General features: G+C 36.2%; 2 protein-coding genes across 2 annotated transcripts; both read right to left on the bottom strand.

Annotated features, from left to right (window-relative positions):
• Positions 1-2,115: 2,115 nt before the first annotated feature.
• Positions 2,116-4,819, bottom strand: LOC147557668 (uncharacterized). The gene has a single exon (XM_086658863.1). The coding sequence runs from the start codon at positions 3,652-3,654 to the stop codon at positions 2,272-2,274; it is 1,383 nt and encodes a 460-aa protein (XP_086514989.1). The 5' UTR covers positions 3,655-4,819; the 3' UTR covers positions 2,116-2,271.
• Positions 4,820-5,828: 1,009 nt separating this feature from the next.
• Positions 5,829-11,891, bottom strand: CEST (death domain associated protein). Its single transcript, XM_086658864.1, has 6 exons — positions 11,436-11,891; positions 11,312-11,356; positions 11,091-11,204; positions 9,587-9,667; positions 6,525-6,689; positions 5,829-6,012 (listed from the first exon to the last, which is right to left on the bottom strand). Exons 1-6 carry the CDS (start codon positions 11,745-11,747, stop codon positions 5,923-5,925), a joined length of 807 nt encoding a protein of 268 aa, XP_086514990.1. The 5' UTR covers positions 11,748-11,891; the 3' UTR covers positions 5,829-5,922.
• Positions 11,892-25,276: the final 13,385 nt, after the last annotated feature.

The following is a 25,276-nucleotide window of genomic DNA, read 5'->3' on the forward strand; positions in this document are numbered from 1 at the left end:
AGACCCCAAAACCCTACGTATATTCCCTTTATTTCTTTCTAAAAAAAATTAAACCCTCTATTGTTTCTCCCTCTTCAAAATCTCATCTCCATCTCCCTCTCCAAAATTGTCTCTCCCTCTCCAAAATCTCATCTCCATCTGACCATTTCCCTATCCAAATTGTCACAGGTAATAATATTTTTAATTTTCTCCAACAATCAAATTGGATCTCCAAAATAGGAATAATTGTTTTGATAGTTGTTTGAATTAGAATTCTTCAATTCGAATTTAGAGTTGAATAATTAAATAGTTTTTTTTTTTATGAAGTAAATAATTAAATAGTTGAGAATAGGAATTGAATAATTCGAATTTAGAATTGAATAATTCGAATTTAGAATTGAATAATTCAATAATTCAATAATTCAGGTTCTTATATTGTTTGTTTGTCATAGATTTTGTAATGAAAGAGTTGGATGATCGATTTACACTGCAAAATATTGAGTTGTTGAATTGTGTGGCATGTTCGAATCCTTGTTCTTCATTTCAAGATTTTGACCTTAATTCACTTTTGGGGTTGGCAAGATTCTACTCAAATGATTTTAAGGATGTTAGTGATAAGGAGTTATCTAGCCAACTTGAGACTTACACTGAGTGTGTCAAGACGGACGATAATTTTTCGAACTTGAAAGGTATTTTAGATCTATGTAGGACTCTTGTTCGTAGAAAAAACCACAAGACATTTGGATTGGTGTACACTCTTTTGAAGCTAGCTTTGTCATTACCGGTGGCTACCGCAAGTCTTGAACGAGTATTTTCTGTTATGAAATATGTGAAGAATGAGTTGAGAAATCGAATGTCTAACCCATGGCTTAATGATTGTTTAGTGACATTTGTGGAGAAAGATGTGTTTACTACAATCGACGATCAAGATATTATCAAGCGGGAATGAGTAAAAGGAGAATGAATTTACGCTTGGACGAGAAAGAGATTTTTATTTTGAGTTGTAATTAAAACATTAGAATATTTGATTGTGTAATACTCGGATATTTTTATTTGTTTTTCGTTCTATAATATTTTCGGCATACCTTGAGTTTTAATCCTGGATCCGCCCCTGCGTGATATGGTTGTGCACGTCAGAGGTTCTGAGTTCGACTCCCACAACCTGCTAGTTGTTTTTGTTTTTATTCATAAATTGGTGTATGCTCCTTCTTATGTAAGTAGTTATCGTTTCGGCCCTATATTATGTTTTTTTGACACTTTTAAATCAGTTCTTTTTTTAGTCTTTTCTCTTTGTAAACTCGATGTTAACTTTCATTAATTTCGTTAGAGTCATTTTCCTCTACAAATTTACATCTCTTTTCTTGTTTCATTTTTTATACTATGTATATATACATATATCTTATATTTTCTTTATAATTTGATGTTGATTCCCATTAACTTTGTCAGAGTCATTTTTCTCCATATTATTATGTCTTCTTCTTTATTTCAATTTCTTATAAATGTATACTATACTTATTACTATTTTTTCTTAACTCAGCCTACAATCAATCTCTTTCCTTGACTTCTATACGAATGTAAAGGTGAACATGTTTCAAGATATAAAGAGTTCTCTTTTTTTTTTTTTAAATAAGATTTACACTACTATTCTTTTTATAATTCGAATGTATATAAGATTAATTATTTATATTGAGAATATAGTCAATGCAACTCACAAGTTACCGGTAGGCGAGTTGGTTCGGAGGTGTAGCTAATACAATAAAAATAGTACTCGCGTGAACGTCACCTCAAGATTTTGGATAATTTAAAACTTTTTATTCTAACTAATGGTGAATGATGTTCATGAGTTTAAGCAGTGTTTAGATGAATGTACATTTGGTGAATGATGTTCATGAGTTTAAGCAGTGTTTAGACTTTGGGGTTTCTAATTACAAATTTCTTTTTGATTGAGGCAACAAAAAATTTAGTTTTGCCTTGGTCTTCAGAGCGAGCTTCAGAGCTATCCAAGCCACAAAACTGAAAACTATGTGGGAAATGCCCTCAGAGCACCACACCAAACTCGCCCACGAAACCTGTGGCTGTCCCTCTCGAAGATGATGGTAATTATGTATTTCTTTTACCATAGATATCGGCGGAATGTTTTTCTTGTATATAATACCATCAAAATAGAACTGTATTAACATAATAATTATACATTGGAATAAATTTCTAACTATGTTGGTATGTATTTAATAGTAGAGCACAGGAGACACAAATAATATGTTGTTATCCATCTTAGTAATTCACATATAAATACTATACACCTTGTGCTTCTAAAAATGCATTAAACTCATCCCTAGCCTTACGCAACCGAGGCGTAATGCAAGAAGGTTGTGGATTTGATGTAGAAAACCTAACATGTCGATTAGACGATGATTCTTGAGAGATTCTCGACTGATCGGCCCGTCTAGACGTACTGTTCTTCAATACACCTTTTATCTCTCTATCGAAAACAAAAGCAGTGGCAACTGGATTATCTGTATCGTTTATTGAACTCTGTATCAACTCCAACGGTAGATCATAATAACGGGCCGAATCTACTTGATCATCTGTACTTATCAAGCCCGACGAGGTCGACCATGACCCACATTCAAATTTCTCTAATGAAACTGTCCTTGATACAACATGCTTTGTTGTTGCTGCTGCTGCCATTACCACCTCATGTTTTCCATAAAATTCTTGTTCTTGTTCTTGTTCTTGATCTTGATTTTGCTCATGTTTTCTTGGTTTAACTGGTTTCCCTCTGCCAAATCCTGGCAAGTACAAGCATAAAGCACCACACTTGAAGTTTTCTTCAAAAGGGTTTCTTACTTCTTTACCCTTTAGTTTTCTACTACTAATTCTTCCATAATCTCCAAACTTTTCGAAGGTTGACGTATTGTTGTTATTATATACGACGTGTATTTGTTTCTCGGGTTGACGATAACTTAATGGTTTAGACCAAATGTCGAATTCGTCGGAGGGCGAAGATAACCTACCTTCACCACAAGACTTGCTTCTAGCAAAACTACTACTACTAGTACTTGTTTGGCGCTGTATCAGGAAAGGAGAAACAGTAGCGGAACGTTGACGAGCTAAATGTGATATTGATGGTGGAAGAGGAGGTGCTTGGTCTCTCCACTGTTTGCTGCTCTTGATGAGAGGAGGTGGACCTGAGCGAGGCGAAGATGATGCAGAACATGGAAGACTACAACTCGTGTACTTGTTAGATTTTGAAGATGGTAGAGGTAATGGTGGTGGAAATTTATAGTTGGATGAATCTTTTCTAGCAAGTGGAGCGAAAATAGCTTTCGAGGTTGATGGATTACGATCTATACGTCCGCCACCACCACCTTCTCCATCACCATCACCACCACCACCTCTTTGTGTGGTCATTGTCTTGGTAACGGAAATAGGATCAACAGATATTTCTCTAGCAGCAATCGATCGTCGCGGACTAGAAAGATCGTTTATGGTGTATAAATGGTTAAGATATTTGGAAGAAGATGAACGTAAACAATCGATACTGATGCAGTTTTCTTCGTCAACATCACCATCGTCTATTAACTCAAATAAGAATGCTTCGTCCTCTTCTTCGTCTTCTTGATGGAAAGATGGAGGAAGGGGTGGATTCGCAGGGGATAGTTCTATCACAGACATGTTATTGGGAAGATTAATTAGAAGAATTAAAGATGAAGATGGATGAAGGAATAGTTGATTAATAAGAGTATTTATTGAAGAAATAAGTGAAGAAAATGGTAAGAAGAAGACGTGGGTACCATCACTTTTTCTTCTTATTGTAAGTGGCCTCCATGATCTCTTAATTCTCTCTCTCTCTCTCTCTAAAATTTTAAGGTTTGTTTTTCAATGAAAGATGAGAGGAAAAGGGTTTAGTTTTTGGATGTTGAGAGAAACTAATTTTCAAATATTATTATGAGAAAGTCGTTGGTGCAAACGTGAGGTGAGGTTCTCTTCCTAACTTAACTACCCATACTTATCACATCCTATATGTTATTGCCCTAAAATAAAATTCAACTATATTCCTGCACCCATAAGGGGATGTAAGAAAGTACAATACTTTATAAGACTTGTATATAATAAAGTAGATCAGACAACTACTATTCAACTTCTAATTGATTCAACAGAAAGTTTAGGTGGTTAGTTCGTGTGCGTGTGTGTGTGCACGCTCGTCCCTAGGCCCCATGACTGTACTTAGTTATGTAAACCCGCTTCATTAAATTTGAATTCAAAAGATACATATTTATCGAGGTGTGAAAAACAAGACGCTGCGAATAATTAAATCAAGACAAATACTTGGAATTGTTATAGGATGGTACGGACTAGTCTTCTGGGCTGCTAGCGATATTGTCCGCTTTGGCACATTTGGGTCTCACGGTTTTAAAATGCCTTGCTACGGAAGGGTGCTTAACCTCTTAAGAGGAGCACCACACTCCATCTCACCACCGATGTGGGATTGCTTTACAACACACCCTCCCAAGACCACATCACAAGAGAACGAATAGTGCTGATAACGTGTTATAGGATAGTGCGGATTAACCTTCTGGGCTACTAGTGATACTGTCTGTTTTGACACACCTGATCCTCACGGATTTAAAAGGCATCACTACGGAAGGATGTTAACCTCATAAGAGGAGCACCACACTCCGTCTCACCCCCAATGTGGGATTGCTTAACACCAGGAATCAAATATTGTAACAACACCACCTTTTGAGTGCCACAAAAGGAAACTCACACACTTTGACTTGGACCCTTCTTCTATACTCAGTTTATTTTCCCCTATATTCATCACTTACAGCCATGATAGACCGGCCGAATATCTCAGCCTACATCAAAACCAAAATGGTATGTCGGACTGCCGGGACAGCTGAAATATTCAGCTGGTTTCTCTTTCTAAGATGAGAAAGAAACATTTAGACCGGCTTGATTTTGGCCAGGAAACATTCTGACCGGTTTGATTTTGGACAAGACTTTCGGCTTGTTTATCATTTTGCTTCATTTGTACCCCATCTCACTTGATGTGTTGGAGTCCAAGGGTTGCCTCTTGGTTTTAGTTAATATAATCACTACTACATAAGATGGTTTTATTTCATTTCTTGTCAAGTATGAATAACAAATGTTACTTCAACTAATGTTATTTAAAAAAAGATTGAAAAATAAGATTTTATCATAATTCATTGCCATCTCTCATAATATTTTATGACTACACGCAATATTAATGCCTAAAGTATTATAGTTAATGATACATTATGAACAATTAGAATGCATTACAGAGATTCACGAGATTTTACGTTACTTCACAAAGCGGAAGGATATTATGGTTCGGAAAAAGTTGGTTTTGGGCCGAAGAATGATTGTCTTTTTTCCTTAGTACGCTAGCCTGAAACTCCATAAAAAAAAATTCCCATTTTTGGCTGCCCAGTGCTAATTGCTCATATCTAAAGGATTTTACATAAAGTTTTTTCTTTTCTTTATGTTACTTCAATTAATGTTATTTAAAAAAAGAAAAGGTATCTTGTAATAATATTTTCTAATTTTCATTATTTTTTCGTAGTCGCATTACATTATTGTAATTAAATCACAAAATATAATTTCATTTTTTTTGGACTCTTTTACGTAATTTAAAGTTTTTTTATGTTGTTTTTCTCATATGTATATATGCATATATTATTTTCTTATTCTTGTGAAAATTCAGTAGATTTTACTTTTAATTTAACAGAGGAAATTGTTTAATTTCCAATAAGAAAATATAAAATTTGTTACAATTAAAGTTAGAATTACGAATTGGTTAAGACTCGGAAGAAATATGCACCAAATTTGAATCAGACGGTTCGAGAACTATTTTTATTAGACTCAAGGAAAGGGAAGATTATACATAAAATTACAGAGAAAGAGTTGATGACATGAATATTACTGCAGAGAATTGTAGAAAAGGATCAATACCACAGAGACTCCGATGATAATTGGAAATGCTGAAACCAAGTATAGTGCACCAAATCCCTGTATCATAAATCACGTTACGCAAATATTTTACTAGGAAAACTTGCCACAACAGAAAAAGTAACATAAGGTGAAGGCTTTTGGTTATGCAGAAACCGAAAAAAGATACATTTCATCGCTTGGACATTTCTTTAATTCTGGTACTGAATCAATTTTGTATTTTAAACGTTGCTGTTTCATAGTTCCCACACCTACTTTTCAAGAAATTGTATTACAAGGGTTATTTAAGACTATGGTGATTTTGATGTCATGCTAACGTATACATGGATTTACTCGTACTTTTGTGTTTGTGAATGTCTTAGTAGTCTTAGTTTTTCGAAAAATAGATGTAATGTATTCCTGCTGGACTGCTGGTTACTTGGATAGGCATAAGATGTTAAGGGGCATGTATCAAATTTTAAAATGTTAGAAGGCCTGTGTATAATACGACTCCATGTATGACGATTTCCAAACTGATACCTTGGAATATTCGATAAGAAAGCTGGCAGGAGCTAAGAGTCTAAGAAACATACCACAGCTGAAGGAACGTCGATTTCGTCAGGATCATCATCATCATCAATCTCTGCAGCTGAATCCCAATCAACTTTGAGTCTCTTAGCGGCCACTTTAGGATCTACACCAGTGTCTGTTGCCTTTGCATAAAGAGACTTGCTAGGTTTCTTTTTTGTCGCTTCAACCTAATTGACAAGCGTGAATTAGAAATAATACTCCGCACCTATAAACACACATTTGACAGAATCATACTAATCTCTGTAGACAGGATTCAGTAATTATTCTTCCCTGGATGTAAAATGGCGACAATAGTATATTTTCTCCAACTTCGATTATTAGATTTTCTTTTCTGTAATAACCCTACACCTAGTCAATACAGGAAACTAACATTACATCTAGAGCGTTCATCTGTACCCAATTTGAAATTTTTCCAGCGCCATCATAGCCTAATAGGGAGTATAATCAATATACTGTCCTTGTGCTCATGCTACAATATCCTTCTCTAGGTAATGTCTCCGCCGTCACCACTACTTCCTTCATTAGAAAATCATGTTTTTTGCCATGTACCCTTAGAACTGTTTGTTAGTCGGTAGAAAACAAGTAACCAAGTTCTAACCATAATCACAGTGTTCAAATTAAAATAATGGCATTCTAATAGACCCTCGTATAAGAAAATAGCAAGATGTTATAAAAAATGTTAACGATCATTTGTTTTATTTTACTCAAGGAACTAATATCATTTTGTAACCCCATAAAAGTAATCAAAATCAGAGGTCTAGTATTCTAATAAGGTTACAAAATCTTTTTTGTTTCTTAAGTTTGAGTTACATGGTAGACGAAATGAACATGTTATTTCCACTGAAATATGTACCTACTTGTAGGTTTCTCTATCGATCGAAATCACTATTCATGTCTAAATGCACAGTGGATATCGACAATATATATATACACAAAATAAATATATATATGTACACATTCAAAGTATACATATTTGTATGTATAAAAAGTATATAATAAAGAACATTGTATATTTGTATGTTGAAATTTGTTCGGGTGTCCATCGAAATCAAAGTTCATGATCAGTTGTATCATTTTCTTATTTAGTCTAAACTCTAAATATGAAGCCCGTTTAACGTTTCAATCAAAATTATCAGTTGGGATAATTAACCATTACATATGCAAATGGCTGATCTAGAACAGAGGTATCGACTGGCTGGTACAAGTAAACGCCCAGCGGAAGGGTGTTTGCGCCAGATAGCCCATAAATAGTGGGGTCAGGCTAGGTGGCCACACGCCAGCCTGAGCCCACATAGTGAGGTGTCCCATCATGGTATTACAGGGCCCTTAAATCTAGAATGAATTGTGCTTTAAGGCCAAGGTTAAGCCCAATCCTGAGCCAACCTTAAGCATACTGAGCCCTGGGCTAGGGGAGGCCTAATGGAAGGCCTGCCATGTGCATTAGCCAGAGATCAATAATCTAATAGTAGGTCCTACGTGGTTTTATGTGTGTTTTTACACAACTCTTCCCTAATATTATAGAGCAACTAGTTTTAAGCACGTGTATGTCTTAACACCAAAAAATTTCAATTAACATCATGACACTAAAGACGTTTATATTACAAGATTTTGTTTCTCTTAATTTATGAATATACTATGTGTAACTCGTTTCCATAGGACACGGAGAGTACTATTTCGCACATTACGCTAATGAGTATTTATTGAGGTCAAGCAAGTATTAAGTTTGTACATATTTCGCATAACGTGGGGAGATATGAGACCATGATCAGTTGAACACCATGATACTCATTAGCGTATTTATCGAGGTCCAGTATTGAATGGCATCTTTGGTGAGTTGATCATATTTAGAGGGCGAAAATGAATTACCAAAGTTAATTAAAATATAATAAAAAAATTAGCTCCCTACATTTTGCCTCAAATTATCCACCATGCCCCCTCCATCCCTTTTTCTTTTAATCCAGACTGCAAAGTTTAAGGTGAGGAGAAAGTGTCGTAGCCATAATAAGGTCGCTAAAGAAAAATCTAAACCGTCTAATGTCTTTGATTAAATCAAATCTGAATCGCTAGTCAAGAAAGATAAAAGACCAAGCTATTTTATTCCATAGATGATAATATTATGTATGCATTACTTAGATTGAAGAGTTAAATAGGTTTCTTTTTACATGGCACACATGAATATAATATGGAACACATCATGAATTCAATGAACCTATAACCCCCAATTAAGACATCTCAGGCCCTAACGGGCATATAAAGACCCTTAAGGCCATTCTAGGGGGGGCCTGAAAACCCATCTAATCCTACCACTACTTTATTTATTACCTTAATTACATGGGATAAATCTTGATAATAAACTGTTTCCACCGAGATTCGATATGTGGACCTCATGGGCTTAAGAGGATTTCAGACTACTACAACAGTAAAAAGTAGGTGGACGTCATATAGGTTATTGAATAGTAAGAACACGTAATCAGATTTTGTCAAAATGTATTTTCACACTGAAGGGGCAACCCCAGGCCCACAAGGGTTGTGTCAGACCAATAGTTTCGGAGGTATTGGCCTAGACCGGACCCAAGCCCATGTTGCTGCCTGTTTGTGGGTTGAACCAACTAGACACTACTAGACTAGAATGACGTGGCTAATAAAATGAATGGTCATTTCTAAGATGGTAACTTATTCATAAAGAAATATCGTTTGAAAGCTCTTTGTCTACCTTTAAATTATCAACTACGAGTCCTCCTAACCAGATGGCCGAGCAAGATAATGAAGTTTCTTTCTTTGAAATTATCCAAGCACATCTTTTTTTATATTATACATGATAAAATGTTAGAGTACGACTACTCTGTGTTCTTTTTTCTCTGACTAACTCGACAAGTCGACATACCTGACAATCCTACGGGAAGTGAGTATTTTCTACCATCCCAATTCCTAGGTAATAGATATAAAAGAAAAGTCATGATTGCTAATGAACAAACAAGAGAAGAAACAATAAGTACAACAACAAAAGAAATCATAGATTCCTTTCAATGAGCAGAGAGCTATATTAACGAAACATCAACAATACCTCTAGATTCGGCCAATTAACCATTTCTTCAGCAAGCATCCGAAGAGCGGCACGATTCTTGGGAACCTTTCCTTCATTTACCTACAAAAATTCAAGATATCTAAACTATAAGCATCACTATATGCTAACATGTAACTTCAACGTGAATCGTGTAGTGCAGGCCAAGAGCTTTAACTCCTCTTAATACCTGTTATTGGACAAAATTGCATTACGCTATTTGATCCCAGGTTTTAACATAGGTTATAAGGCAAAGATAAGCAGAAATAAGTAATCACTTCTCTTTATAGGCCCAGTGGAGTGATAAATGAGTGGGTAAGTTTTACATAAGTACGTAACGTGTCCAAAAGGAAGAAAACCTTTAAGTTGAAATTGAGTTGCAAACAAGTTCAGGATAATATGATATGCTTGTACAGAATAGTATTGGCAATGAAAGGGATAGGAAATCTTTTTGCGCACTAGCAACAATTACATAGCTAATGAAGAATATTGTGGATCCGGAAGACTTCAAGGGGTGTCCTCTTCCTTGTACCAGGACAGCTGAAGGTATTCTATTTAGTCACATTGGTTACTGTGTTATCTTAATGTTCCTATATCCTATTAGGGAACTACTTCTAGCCTTCTAGGTAGGCACTAATAGGTGGTGCTTAGTCCTATAGTTAGTTTTGGTGCTCAATTTCAGGAGGTAGTGGCAAAACTTGTATCTTAGCACCAATCACCAACCATTTCAATTTATATGAACAAATAACAATCATGATCTACATCTAGGATTCCACTTGGTTTTGTTAGTAGGCCTGAGTGCTCCATCTCAAACCGCCAAAATCATGCATTCTGCTGAAACAGGATTAGTAAAGGAACAACAATATTTGATCTTGATTGGGTTGATCAAGAACCATAAATTGTTGGAGACAAAAACTTGCAAAGTTGTTGAAAAGAAAAAGCAGAACTAGTTGAGAGCTCTTCTAAATCGTTCTTCTAGAATAATGAGAATCAAAGTTGACCAACACGTATTTCTGCTTAGTGCGTCTATATAGTTTCGGGCTCGTCATGACTTTCTCTGGCAATATTTTGAAACTTATTTCGGTTACTTTTACATCATATAGGAAGCTAGACAGAACTTTATCTAGAGGCGTTTCAAACCCGAAAAGAAAAAAGAAAGAGGCAACGCCATTCCAGGAGATATTAGTTTAACCAAGTTGAAATAAGAAAATTTCTTTCAAAACTACTCATAGAATAATAAAATAAACAAAAAAATAGTTTTTTAATATCCATGAAAGTAAATGACTTCCATTTCAACTTCAAGTGCTAAATATTATGTGATGAAAAGACATATTGCTTAACGAAACATGGGTTAATGCTTGTTTTTTACTCGAGCTCTGAATTGACTCGAGTCAGATTTCAGAATGTTTTTATTCTGACTTGTTATACAGATTATTTTGATTCCATTTGATTCAGACGAGTCAGATTAAGACAATGAGAAAAAGACCAACTAAGAAGACATACATACATCTTCCAAGGCATCAGCTAAATCATCTCTAGTTGGAGTATCAGGATCTTCAATTCCAAGCAATCTCCTCCGCTCAACCTCTCTAGGGTCTTCAATGGAAATTGTTAACTTAACCTTCAATTGTACAAAACAATGAAAACAATTCAGAATTTTCTTCACTTCATGAGAAAACCCATTCTTGAATTTCAGTTTATGAAAGAAAGAAAGAAAGAGAAAATTACTTCACTGAAGAGCATATCCCTGTTTTTCTTTAGAAGCTCAACCACCTAAACATTCCCAAAATACTATGAGAATTAAAAGTAACTTCAATTAGACTATAAAAATGGAAGAGGGGAGGAAACGAACTCGGTTGATTTGGCTAATGTATTCGAGGTCATCGGGAGTGGGTTCCTCTTCTTCTTCTTCTTCCTCTTCATTCTCATCTTCTTCTGTGGAAAAACGAAGCTCTGTATCTTCTTTACCTACGAAGAAGATAAGCTCTCTGTGTCTTCTTTTTTGGCTATGGTGGGGCAGAGATAAGGTAGTGGTGGTGGTGGTTCTATAAGTCAGGGGAGGAGGTTGGTGGTGGTGGTGGTGGTGGTGGAGGGAGAGAAATGGGGATTCTGTGTGGGAAGAGGAAGAGCATGTCATTGGCAGATTTAGAAGTGGAAGAGCCATTTAGAGAGAGAGAGAGAGAGAGAGAGGGAGAAGTCTCACTCTATCCCTCCAGGAGTCAGGTGTGGGTGTAAGGTTGAAGAACTCGGAATGTAATTTTGAGTTGCTTTAGAAGTATTTGTTCCGGTTTTTCAAAACATTAATATAACCGAAAGTATTATTACAATACATCTGACAAATAACTACTCGAACCGATTTTCATATCTTGCCCTCCAAACATTTTACTAACTAGGGTATAGCCCGTGCCCGTATGGCACAGAAATTTCTATATTTATGTTATACAAAATTATCAAATATTTGGGTCTTATACAGATATTGAAGTAATAAAAATAATAATGGAGATTATATTTAGTTGTTTGAAGGGAGAAAATAGGAAAGAGAGAAAATAGTTAGAGAGTTTATTTGGAGTGGGTAGTTATTCTCACTTTTCCACCATTATCCTTTAAAACCCCGTTTAAAACGAAGGGTCATGATTTACAAAAAAGAATTGGACGACCAAGATTTATAAACCAAAGTTATGACATGGCATGAAAACATATGTCATTTGTTATATAGATTTATCTCCTTCAATGTTGTTTGCCCTTGTGATCTGAGAGAACCGAATGCCGCTGAATTGCTTACTTAGCTGCTTTATTTTATTGATAATCGTTATAGTTTGTCATTGAATGGGTTTTATGGTCCTTCATAGGTTTGATGATATTCAAGTTGTCACTCTCTATATTGATGAATTTATATTTATCTGTCGGCCATCACATCATAATATCACATTAGCTTCGCTTTCTTCGTTTGTTGTTGTCTGAAGGTTAACTATGCTCGTTGCAATGAACTTAATATGGTGATCATTAATAATACTTATTTTCTCATTACAGTTACAAAAGAGACATCTGCGTTAACTTTGAGATATGGATGAGTAGGGGTGACCATTTATTTTGGTTGTCCTTAGTATTGACTCTGGGAACTTGGTTTATTAACAGCGGAAGTGCAAAGTTTTTGTTCTATAACTTGATCGGTTGATGTCATCGTATGCTAGAAACAACTGTCACATCTGGATTTTCAAATGAACCATAAGATTATAGTGAATTTAGTCATGGTATTACTGTGTATTGTCATATATGGGGTCTTTTCATGAAGTTATTCAAGCTATAAAACCATATCTTTTTGGCAAAGGTGCAGTGCAAAGAGCATGTTCAATAGTTACATTGTGGACATTCTCGCTGATTATTAATGTATTACCAATTCGTTGTCGTACGAGGAGAGTGCATGTATAACATTTTCATATAAATATAGATACTCGTGGAATAGTATTGACTTTTCATATAAAATTCAATTCTACATCCTGCGTGTGATTAAAGGGTGGGACAGTGTGTTGATACATCGAATTAACACAGAAGTTACCGGATTGCGTTAATGTCCATCAGAAGGTATCTTAACCATCTAATGGAATATCAATCGATTTGATGTGGTAACATATACTTCGGTTAAAATTCTCATGCAGGATACGCTCGTCCCGCATGTTATCACGTATAAGCTGAGAGGCCTAGGTAAGAGTGGAATTATATTTATTACAAAGAGTCTTGAGTATTCGGTATCCAATAGTTTATCCATATATTGATTGAGTTGCCCTTGTGGACTTACCATATATTTAGAGGGAAAATAACATCTAGTTGTTTGCGGATGGCTTTCTAGATCCATGAGTGTGCATTTCTCAATGGACCAGGGTGATCAAATCTATGTAAGTGTGTAGCTTTAAGAAATTTAGCCCATAATGCATTGGGTTTAGTATGCAGTCTCCAGACTAATTTACTCAAGAATGCTTGATTATCAAGATGGGAGTTTCTAATATCAAATTTTTTTTTTCTTCGGCAAGCATATGGTAGACTAGGCTTTAATGCATATACCTTAATAATTTCCCCACCAGAAGAACTTTTGAGAAGTCGTTATGCGTTTGCATATGCCTTTAGAAATGGGGAAGCTTTGTATCTGGTATCGAGGAACGGTCGCTACACGACCATATTACGACTAGCTTGCAAAAAGTTACTCTAGCAGCGAGAGAGTTTCATCTGAATCTGGTCAATAATGTCATTAAACACATTCTTTTTATTAACTCCTATAAAGAGTTGAGCTCTAAGATATTTATCTAAGAGTGAGGATTGCTTAACTTTCAGGTTACAAATTATCATACGTTTGAATTTGGATTAGCATAGTTGATCATTTGATCTGAATACTTACAAAAAATATCAAGAATATTTTTAAGATTATGAATGTCATGGAGAAAAAAAATTTATCGAAAATCATCACCAAATAGAAGATGCCAAATAACTAGACCATTATAAGGAGTGGGGAAGCCAATGAATGTTAGACTTTTGGAAATGACCCAATCTTTCTTTGACTTTGGATAACTGACCTTTGTAGTTCGGATATTGCCAAACTAACCTTATTTCAGAAAAAAAAAATCTTCACCGACCAGTACTCTCCTCCCTCTCGAATGGAACTCCGTCTCAAGAAACCCCTTTTTCCTTACGGTTTCAACACCAAAATTCTCGATCTCCCTCTCTTCTATCTTCACTATTTTCACTTAAAAATCGTTATCCAACATCAGGCTCGGTTAGGGTTTTTCGGTTGATTGAAGTAAGCTCATATTTGATAGGATTTTACCTTATTACATCTTCATTGTTATATATTTTGTTTCATCTTATGTGTTGTTTGTTTGTCAATTATATAGTGATTTCTTCTTATGTGATGTTGGTTTGTCAATTTTGGCTAGGTTTTACCTTATTCTTATATATTGGTTGTTAGTGGTTTACAATGTTCACAATCTGTTTGTTAATAGTCCTCAATGACTACTTTATTATTATGTATTGTTTGTTAGTATTTTACAATGTCCACCAAGTGTTTGTCAATATGTAACGCCCCAAATCTAGATTTCCACGTCGATCGTCATGAAAACCTAAATTTAAATCATTCCTCCGCAGAACATTAAAAAAAAATCGATGTTTTCACCAAAAGAGATAAACAACACCAAATATGAAGCTCTTGAGTAATAATAAATCAACTAAAAAAGAAACTTTATTAAGTTCTTACAAAAACGATGTATCTACATAATTGATATGTGGGTCGAAAGAAACATAAAAGAAATAACTACCTAAGAAAGGAAGAAAACTGCTAAGAAAACTCCTCCAAGGGCTAACTACGACTCAAGCAGGTGACACTTCACGATTTCCTTGACCTGAAAAATAATAGGTTGGGTCAGAACCCAGCAAGTAGATTTTCAAATCCCTAAAGCCTCAACAGACAAGAGCTATCAAGACAAAAAGACAACTCCATAACATACATATAGGTGTTCACATCAGTATTCAAGTTAGGATAAGGAATCCCCAATGTGTAACAAGCAACCAAGTGTGATATGATAAGTTTGATTCCACCGAGAAAATCAGATCCTTCATCTGAATCTTCCCCATAACCCTCGTTGTGTGAGAGTGTAGTCCACAAGGCTACCCTTGTGTTAGCACCGACCTCATACACTCTGTATCTAGGTCGTACCTCCGTACGCCTTTACCATGTGAACATGTCGGTTATCGCAACAAACAGAAGGTAGAGAGGGTCGAACCAACCACAAAACTCATACAACCCTCCACCAACTCCATCACATGACACACACATAATAACATCACACCACAACATGCATAAATCACAATCATATCCGTCAATATGTCATTATAACCTACTAATTTCATACCGATAATGTCTTACAAGAAGTGATATACGTATGACAATAACTTAAACAACATATATTCTTGCATCATGATGTTTTGTATCACTTGTTTATACATATACGTAAAGGATTTTGTTTATTGGTAAGCGACGCCTAATTATAAGAATTATATACTTATATCACGTCAAATAAAGGTGTTTTAGGCCATTATGATCATTGTAATACTCACTGAATTTTCTATCATCCTATATATTAAACATCTCAGACGGTTATGTGAGGTATTAAGTCTGGCCGTCCATTCTTTGTGTGGATTTTGCATCTGACGGAAGAAAACATCCCAAAATTTATTCGGTTTAAATGTTTGAGTATTTAGGTGCCCTAGCAGTGGTTACTTTAGTCATTTACTCAACAAATACTCTCACGTTCTCTTTCTTCTTCCGAACTCCCAAGTTTGTGTCTCTTTCCCTCTAGGCCTCTACCAGACTATTACTCCACTATCTCTCTCAAAACAGTTCTCATTTTCTCTTAAAATCAGTTTATATCTTTCTCGCTCTCCCTCGCTCTATCTTTCAGTTTTTATCTGTCCAGCTCATCAAAATCTTCTTCTCCTCTTTAGTGGTTATTTGATTTCGATCAGGGAGGTATTTAGGAATCCTTCATGTTCTAAATTGATTTTTGATTCTGATATCTTTCTTGATTGGCTTGAAATTCTAAAGTGATTTTTGATGATCTTCTAAATTGCAGGGAGCCACCATTTGAAGTAAGTAGCAGAGTTTTCCACTTTTTTCTTTCTTTTCCCTTTTCTGTTGTGGAAGTTTGCTTCAGTGAATTCTTTAGTAGATGGTAATGGATAGAATAAAAATTACAGTTTCAAGTATAGTCGTTCCCCAACTGCTACATTCCAGAATTCAATTTAAAAGCATCTTTAGAAAATAATATTACAGTAAGTTATTTGATTCTGATGATCTTTCTTGATTGATCTCCAGGGAGGTGCTTGTAACTTTGTATGTATACATCTCGCTCAAGAAATGTTTGATGAAATGCTTCACTGAAGCTCTATGCTTCCAAAGTGGTCGACACCTTCGGTAAGTTGTTCAACTTCTATACTTCTAAATCAACACCTTCAAGTTGTTTCATAACTTCAATGTGCTTATATTTTCTTTAATCTTCCTACTTTTTGATTTTGTATTCTCTCTCTTTTTATCTCTCTCCTTCTCGCAAACACACACACATTTAGTTTTCTTATTGTTTTCCCTCTCACAACTCGGTTTGTGTTGCAAATAAGTTAAAAACATGTAGTAATAGTTTTATTTCCTCGATGCCAGATATAATATCATAGTCATGTAAAATTACACTAAATGGAAGTGTATGTCCTCACGTTCGTCTTCTCTAAATCACACTATTTTCTCTACATAAAATTGATTTCAAACTTGACCAAAAACTGATCTCCAACTTCCGGTGCAATGGTCTCCCTGAATTCTATCTTCCCTTTGAGTTGAAGTAATAAGAAGTTATGAGTTGTAAGAAGTTATTCAAATATGATTTTTGTTCTCTAGTTGTTTTTTGGGTTATTTCCCAAATAGCCTCCAACTTTATGACCAGCTTTATGTCTACCCCCTACTTTATCAAAAATACCCAGATGGCCCCCTTTTTGAGTTACCGTTATAACACCGTTAATCAGTCATCCCCTCTCTCTCCTCCATCTCATCACCTCTCTCTGCCACCTTATCTTCTTGCCACCTTATCGCCTTCACCGGCCGAACAATTTTCCGGCCGCGCGACCTTTAAACATCAAAAAAAATTTCATCCCTCATCTCTCTCTCTAAAAAATATATATTTTTTATTTTCTCTCTCCTCTCTTTTTCTCTCTAAATAATACGGCGAAAGGGAAACCCCTCGCCAGAGATCTGCGTAGACAAACCTTGAACGTCAGCCCGAACAGACCTTCAAGATCTGTTCGAGCAGACCATGAAGGTCTGTTTGAACAGACCGTGAAGGTCTGTCCGAGCAGATCTCCGACGAAGGGGTTTTTCGTTCGCTAGAGTATTTAGAAAGAGGAGAGAGAAAATAAAAAAATATATATTTTTTTAGAGAGAGAGAGGAGAGTTGAATTTTTTTTTTAAAATATTTGAAGGTCGCCGGCCGGAATATTGTCCGACCGGCGACCTTGCTGGTGAAAACAATGAGGTGGCGAGAAGATGAGGTGGCAGAGAGAGGTGATGAGGTGGAGGATAGAGAGGTGATGACTAGTTAAAGGTGTTATAATGGTAACTAAAAAAAGGGGTCATCTGGGTATTTTTGATAAAGTAGGGGGTTAGGCAGGAAGCTGCTGGTGATAAAGTTGGGGGCTATTTGGGAAATAACCCTTGTTTTTTTTTTGTAATGATGCTCAAACCATTTTCTTCAATGCATCATTGTTGTGGAAGTGTTTGAAGAATTGTTTTCATTAAAAATTTTATATAAACTTCAATAACCTTCGTATTTTTGTTCTATTCCGAAGGTTTCATTAATTTGGTTGTAGATCATGTTTTTAAGAAGGCCATGGATGCTCTTTTCTTGTCAAGGTGTTCGAAGAAATGGCACTCCACATTGGTGCATCTATTGATTTCTTAGTTTGGCTTAATATTTGGTTCCTCTTACACTAAGATTTTGGTTTTTTTAGTTCGTTAAAGAAAGCGGGGAAACTATTTGGACTCATGAGAAACTCTTTGGATTTCGAATTTTTGTGTTTTGATTTATTCAGTTTGTTCTCTTCATTTGCAAGAGATCATCGTGCTCCCTTCGACGCCGGTAGAAATTCATTTTGCTCCCAAGGTGTTTGAAGAAATTCCCTACATTCACATTACTTATAGATCAATAAATATCTTATCCCAAAAAATCTTAGTCCAACTTCGTCTTCCTCCTGATTTGAGTGTTGTATTTGTTTTGATGGGGATGCCTGATCTTCGTCTTCCTATTTTCTTTTTAAGCTTGCTTGTTGATGCGTTGCCTACTTAATCCTTCTTTCTCTCAATACTGTTTGTATTCAGTTTTTATAAACTTCATTAACTTTCTTAATTTATTTTATTTTGAAGGTTTTATTAACTTGATGTAGTTTTCTTCAATGTAGTGATGCTCTCAAACTTCATTGAAGAAACATCTACATCAAATTTCTTTTATATTATTCTTTAATCTTCTTAGGAATTATTGACACACGTGTCTGGCTGAATCTGTGTTTGAGTTATCTGTAGGTTTTCAAGGACGTTCGTAAAACTATAGGTTTTTTCAAGTTAAAGTGCACTGTAGTCTTACTGAAAGATTACTATGGAGTATCTTCTACTTCTTATAGCCTTCTAAGCATTGTAGGGCGGCACAGTAAGAACATTTAAGATTGAAGTCGTCAGGTTATGGGTAGTCGTGTTGGTATGACGTCACGTATTTGTCTAGGTTTGTTTTAATATACTTATATTACGTTTCTTCTTTTACTTCAACAATACGTAATTTTTATACCTGCTCTTTTAGTTCTCTAAAGATTTTTTGTTTACATCAAAATTGCTTCACTTTTGTAGGTCTTAATGATTTAGGATGTAACTTTAGTTGGTTAACCATATGACTCTATCAAAGTTAGATTTCCCACTTCACTTTCACAGTTTCAAGAGTGTCAATTTGTTCAATTAATGAATACTACTCTTTTGTGTTGTGCTTGGCTGATAAAATTTAATTTTTCAACTTCATTACAATTTGTTAATGTGTTTTTTTGCATCGTCAGGTTTCGGGCAGCTCTGTTGGTATGACGTCGGTGAAACCAGGGCCGATCCTGACATTTTGGAGGCACGAAGCGAGTTATCAGAATGTGGCCCCTTTACGTTTTTCATGATTTTTACATGAACGTATATTTACAAGATTTTTTCGGCTGCAATGAAGATTATCTATTGTTGATTTCATGTGACGATACTCTGATTACCATTTCAGAGTCCTAATAAATCTTATAATGTATCTAACGGTTAACTAATTGCATTTTTGTACTTGTGTCAAACGGAGTAGATCAAGTCGATCCACCTATTCTCGTAGTAAAAAATTTCTCAGAAAGAAGGAAGGTTAATTCCAGTTAAAAACTCGATTTACAAGGTTTTAAAGTCATTACTAGATTTGCAACTATTGGTTGCGAATGACCTGTGCTTAAATATGTCTAAGGATACATAGTTTGAAGTGTGACAAGTCCCAAGCCTATTATGTTATGTTAAACAGATTTTCATTCTAAGTGTTGTTCCTATGCTTTTGAGCCAAATTCTTATTTTCTTTCTATGTATATTAATATTCCAAATGATATCAAATTAATAATAACAATGATAATAATCCTACAGATTATAGTATAACACGTCAGACAGTTTCTTACAGGATAAAAAAAAGGTTATTTCCCTAATGGCCCTCTACTTTGTGACCAGCTTCCCTCCTGGCCCCCTACTTTACGAGAAATACCCATATGACCCCCTATTTCCGTTAACTTTAACTTTCCGTCACTCTCTCTCCTCCATCTCTTTTTCTCTCTCTGCCATGTCACGCCACATCATCTGTTACGCAACTTCACCACCTTCTCCGGCAAGGTCGCCGGCCGGCCAAATTTCCGGCCGGCGACCTTCAAACTAAAAAAAATTTTATTTTTTTTTTCTTTCTCTCCTCTCTCTCTCTCTAAGAACTCCGGCGAAGGAACCAAGGGCTCGAAAGAGAAGTCCGAAAAAGGGCAAAACCCACTTTTAAGGGCAACAAAGGGATTCCCTTGGAGGGAGATCCCTGGCCGACCACTTAAGGGGTATGGGCCGGACAGACTAAGCCCATTAAGGGCTAGTATGGTCGGCCATAGCATGAGGAAACCCTAATTAGGGTTTTAATTAGGAGTTTCAGTTAGATTAAACTCTAACTTGTGCTTATCTTTTCTGAGGGACTTTTAGGATTCCTTATTTGTGTGTTTTTCTCAAGAGAAAACTTCATCTCTCTCACAATATACAACTAATTGGAGAGAGGGGGTTTTAGAGAAAAACTCTCAATCTATCTATGGAGTCAAAAGAAGAATGGTTCTTCTTCTCAACCTTCAATAGAGTTTTAGCAGACAACAAAGAAGGGAGATCAAGTTATTTACTCGGGTGTCTCAAGTAGAGGAGCTACATATGAAGCTCTCATATTCTTCGGGGTAAAGTTAATGGAATCTAGTTCGTGGGAAAGCGAATCCAGGTATTCTTCTTTCAGTTTCTAGTTCATTATTAGTTCATGCATATGATCCTGGTTAATTAGTGTTAAACATATGATGTTTGAGATTCCGCTTACAATACTAGTTGGATGATTAGTATGTATTAGATACGTACAAAACCCAACAGTAACGAGTTTAGCTTCCTTTTAGTCAAGCAATAGTACGATATTATTACTCCTAAAAGGAAGCTAAACTCGTTACATGGTTATTGAGAAACAAACAATATGCACTTCTAAATCTAAGTAATTTGTTGACAATAAGTAAATGGTGGACTTGATTATTAAAGTTTATTAACAAACACATAGGAAGCATTGTAAGACATCGACAAACAAACATACATACACAAGATGTATAACACCAATGAAAATTAACAATAATTTGAGGATTATTAACAAACAACTTGGTAGATTTTGTCATTAATAATTATTGACAAACACTTGGTGGATATTGTAAAATACTAACAATCAATACATAATAATAAGGTAGTCATTGAGGATTATTAACAAACACACGGTGAACATTATAAAATACTAAAAACCAATAGATTAGAATAAAATACAATTTTAGCCAAGATTGACAAGCCAACAACACATAAGATGGAATCAAAATATAAGATTGACAAACCAACAACACATAAGACAAACAAAATATATAAAAATAAAGATGAAATAAGGTAAAACCCTATCTAATATGAACTTACTGGAACCAATCGAAAACCCTAGGCGAGCTTGATGTTGGATAACAATTTTCAAGTGAAAAAATCAAGATCTAAGATAGGGAGATCGAGAATTTTGGTTGTTAAAACAACAAGGAAGAAGGAGTTTTTTAGAGAGAAAGTTTCATTCGAAGTTCGAGAGGGAGGATAGTTCTGGTTAATGAAGAAGAACATTGGAAGTCTAGAATGTTTTATATAAGAGTATTTCTGATAAAAGTTCTTAAATAAAGTTAGTTTGCAGTATCCAAACTATTAAGCCAAAGAGAGATTGGGTCATTTGACCCCATTTCCTATACCTTTTCTTTCCCATTTTATCATCCTTCCTCTCTAAATTAGTTATTTTATCGAAAAAAAACTCTCTCCCCTCTTAACTAACGATTTTTTTAGGAGAGAGAGTCTCTCGCTTGACGTCATCAAGGCGAAAAACAACTCTCTCCTTTCTTCGCAAAACCCTAGATACCCAAATCATACTAGTTCCAAATCCTTCCAAAATCGACACTAATCACTCCCAAAAACACTCCAAATCAGCTTGATTATAACGTCCAGTTCAAATATTACTTCCTATCAACTACCACCTACTCATTAACTCTACGCACGCCAAAGAACAATCAGTATTGACCGATTTTCATCATCACTTCCTTAGGCAAGAACAAAGGTTGATTGGGTACAGTTAAGTCAGGGAGCACAGCAAGACTAAAAGGCAAACATCTGGCGATAAACTAAAGGAAGATCAAACGTTTAATCGATAAGTTTCTTCTACCTTCTTCCTTTTTGTTTTACTTGCATTAATGGGTTTCAGTAGCTGAGTTGAGTTTGTTTCTTTCCTTCTCTCTCTAGCAATTGTTGCTTCGGTTCTTGCGTGCTTTTGATTCCCGATTTATAGAGATTAGTGGTCTGATATCCGGATTAGGGTTAAGTTATTTCTCTCTTTCTAGTTTTAGTATGTTCTTCTCTTTATCCTCTCTCTAGAATACGAATGGTTTCCTCCTATATATATACTAGTGAGTAGACACCTCTGGAAGCAGCAATTCCCAATCCTCCCTGCATGTAACGATAAGATGTTCTTTTGGGCCTTTCCTTTTGTCTTCTTCCTCTTTTGTTCTTTCTTATTTAAACCTTTGTCCTATTATGTTCTTCATACCTCTCTTCTACTGTCACTGTCCAAAGCAGTAATGGCTTCACACTATACCATTTCCACTTATGGAAGATTTACTCTCAAACTCTCTAAGCCCTCTTCCAACCAACATTTGCAACCGATTAACTCCGGCTTCATTGCTCTTTGGTGTTGTCCCTATGACGTTGGCCTTTCTTTCATCAAGAAATTGCTTTATCCCCAATCTCGTTTCTTCCGTGACTGTGACTACTATCCCATGCAAGGTCCTCTCAACACCTTTATCATCAAGCCCAAAAGCTAGTTCATCCTCAATGCTCTAAACTTTGGAAGGTCGTGGATTATGAGAGGTATGATGTTAGTTATGAAAGAGGTGGAGCTCCTAGTGACAGAGAGTACTGATGATCTCTTTTTTGAGCCAATGAGGTGCACAGTGTATAAAGTCCCCCAAGTCATTCAGAACAATGAGGACTTTGACACCATTTTCGACTGCATGGGGAAGATTATCCAAATCAAACCTCAAAATTTTGGCTTAGTTACTAATCCCAATGTCAGGGTACACTTCCTTTATGATGTTCGTTCACCACTGCTGGCTTGGATCAACACCATCTTTTCAGATGGTGAGCAAGAGATGAAGTTGACTTACGACAAGTTTTCATGAGCTATTTGTCACGTTTGCAGTATAGTGGATCATCCTTTGAACCACTGCCCTATCTTTAACTACTACTCGGAGGAAGAATCAGAAGTAGATACTGGCCCTATGGAGACGACTCTCATCCACCCTCCAATCTTAGTTCCTGAGCTCACGCAAATCTTACCCCCCATCCCCAGTTAATCACCCCACACCTCCACATATTCTCTTTGATAACAACAGGAACAGGCACAATGCAAGCTCTAGAATCCTCTCCATAAGTTCCACTGGACCAGATGATGAAGACTCAGAGCCTAATTCCATGCTCATCGACAATCAGGAGACTAGCAGACTTCTCAATGAATCTCTTCTGCTGTCTCGAAGTCTGAGCATCATCAATAATGAGGAGGAGGAGGAAGATGCTGCTCCACCAGAATAGTCTACTCTCGTCTGTCTCTTGTTAGTAGTGTGTTTTTTTTGTAGTGTTTGGTGTTTGTTCTTTACTATTTCTGTCTATATTCTGATGTCTCTGGGTCTTAGACTTAGTTAACTGGTCGTCTGGCACGGGTACATTTGCCACAGCAGTTCTTATCAAAACTCTTTTTGGATCTATTTGGGATGCTACTGAACTCTATTGGTACTACACATCAGAGTTATTCAGTCACCCATTTTGTTGAGTCTTTGGCTCCCTGTACCCGTGTGTCCTTTTGAATCTCTATCTTTTTACTTTTGTAGTAATCTAGTTTAACTTTTATCTCCCTTTATATTACTGTTTTTAGTTTTTCTCGTTTGGTTTTGGTGATGTTAAGTTGTTAAGTTTGCCTTTTATTCAGTAGTTCACCCCAGCTTTATCTCTCAGTTTACTTGGGTCTACTCTCGGTTAGTTTGCTTTACTGTGTTCTCAACAAGATTTTGAGAGCACCCGCTGCTGTGAGGTGGATATAAACAGCTAAACCAGCATCAGTAGGCCGAAGCTGGTGACAGCTTCGGCCTTTTGGGCTGCTAATTTGGGAGGTGCTTCTATCCCTTATTGTGTTAATTTGGGCTCTTTTGACCTTCTGTTAGTGGGCTAATGGACACTCACGCCTCCACTAACAATCCCATCCATACAGACCTGGCCATTCTGGCCTGGAATTTGCGGGGTTGTGGCAACTTTATCAATCGAAAACACCTGACGCGCCTCATCAAAGAGCATAATCCAGATTTCATTTTCTTGTCCGAAACCAAATGCATCAACGTTAATTTGGACAAATTGCTCAATCTAGGTAAAATCTACAATCACCATGTGGTAAACCCCATAAACAAAGCTGGTGGGTTGGCTTTATATTGGTCCCTTAACTATAACCTTGAAATTTTTATACACAGGCCAAAACATGATCCATGCTAAAGGCACCCAAAGTGATAATAATAATCATTTCTATCTCACTGGTTTTTATGGGTGCCCTTGTAATAACAACAAAATGAGACCTTGGGAGATTTTAGCCCGCCACATTGTGATAGATGCTTAACTGCATCCTGCACTCGTCTGAGAAAATAGGATGGAAAGAGGCCATAGCTCTAACATGATTAAATGCAAGTAGCCATTAATAACATGGGCCTACATGACATAGGATACTCGGGCCACCCTTTCACTTGGACGAACAAACAATATTCGGGCAACCTTATCCAGGAGACACTAGACCGAGCTCTGGTTAATCATAGTTGGCTTTCCAATTTTCCTCACTCCAAACTGACTCACCTTCCCACGCTGGGCTCTGACCATAACCCCATCCTCCTCCCTACCAAACCCCTCATCCTTGGGTCGCAAACCTTTCAAGTTCATCTGTACCTCGATGTCACATCCGAATTGCGGCCAATTCATTAAAGCAAACTGGAATTCTCTCCCTAACCATATCCGATCCAAACTTAACTCCTTGGCCATCCGTCTGTCCAAGTGGAACGAAGATATTTTTGGACACCTTGACAATAACATTAAGAAACTCACCAACGAAATCCAGAACATCCGAGACCCGGTGATTTTCAAAGACACTTTCACTCAAATTGAAACTCTCCTCCTTCAGCAAGAGAGTCTGTCGAAAGAAAAATCTCGGATTGCCAACATCAATCTGGGGGATAGAAACACCAAGTATTTCCAAGCCA

Source organism: Eschscholzia californica, unplaced genomic scaffold, assembly GCF_041429995.1.
Source record: "Eschscholzia californica isolate CP2 unplaced genomic scaffold, dmEscCali1.0.p SCAF_2, whole genome shotgun sequence".
Taxonomy (NCBI): domain Eukaryota; kingdom Viridiplantae; phylum Streptophyta; class Magnoliopsida; order Ranunculales; family Papaveraceae; genus Eschscholzia; species Eschscholzia californica.

Excerpts from the sequence above, each read along its gene's own strand:
- LOC147557668 (XM_086658863.1), bottom strand. The coding sequence starts at position 3,654 with ATGTCTGTGATAGAACTATCCCCTGCGAATCCACCCCTTCCTCCATCT.
- CEST (XM_086658864.1), bottom strand. The coding sequence starts at position 11,747 with ATGGCTCTTCCACTTCTAAATCTGCCAATGACATGCTCTTCCTCTTCC. Across the intron at positions 11,357-11,435 it reads ACATTAGCCAAATCAACCGA|GTGGTTGAGCTTCTAAAGAA; the intron begins GTTCGTTTCCTC and ends GGGAATGTTTAG. Across the intron at positions 11,205-11,311 it reads GGGATATGCTCTTCAGTGAA|GTTAAGTTAACAATTTCCAT; the intron begins GTAATTTTCTCT and ends GTACAATTGAAG.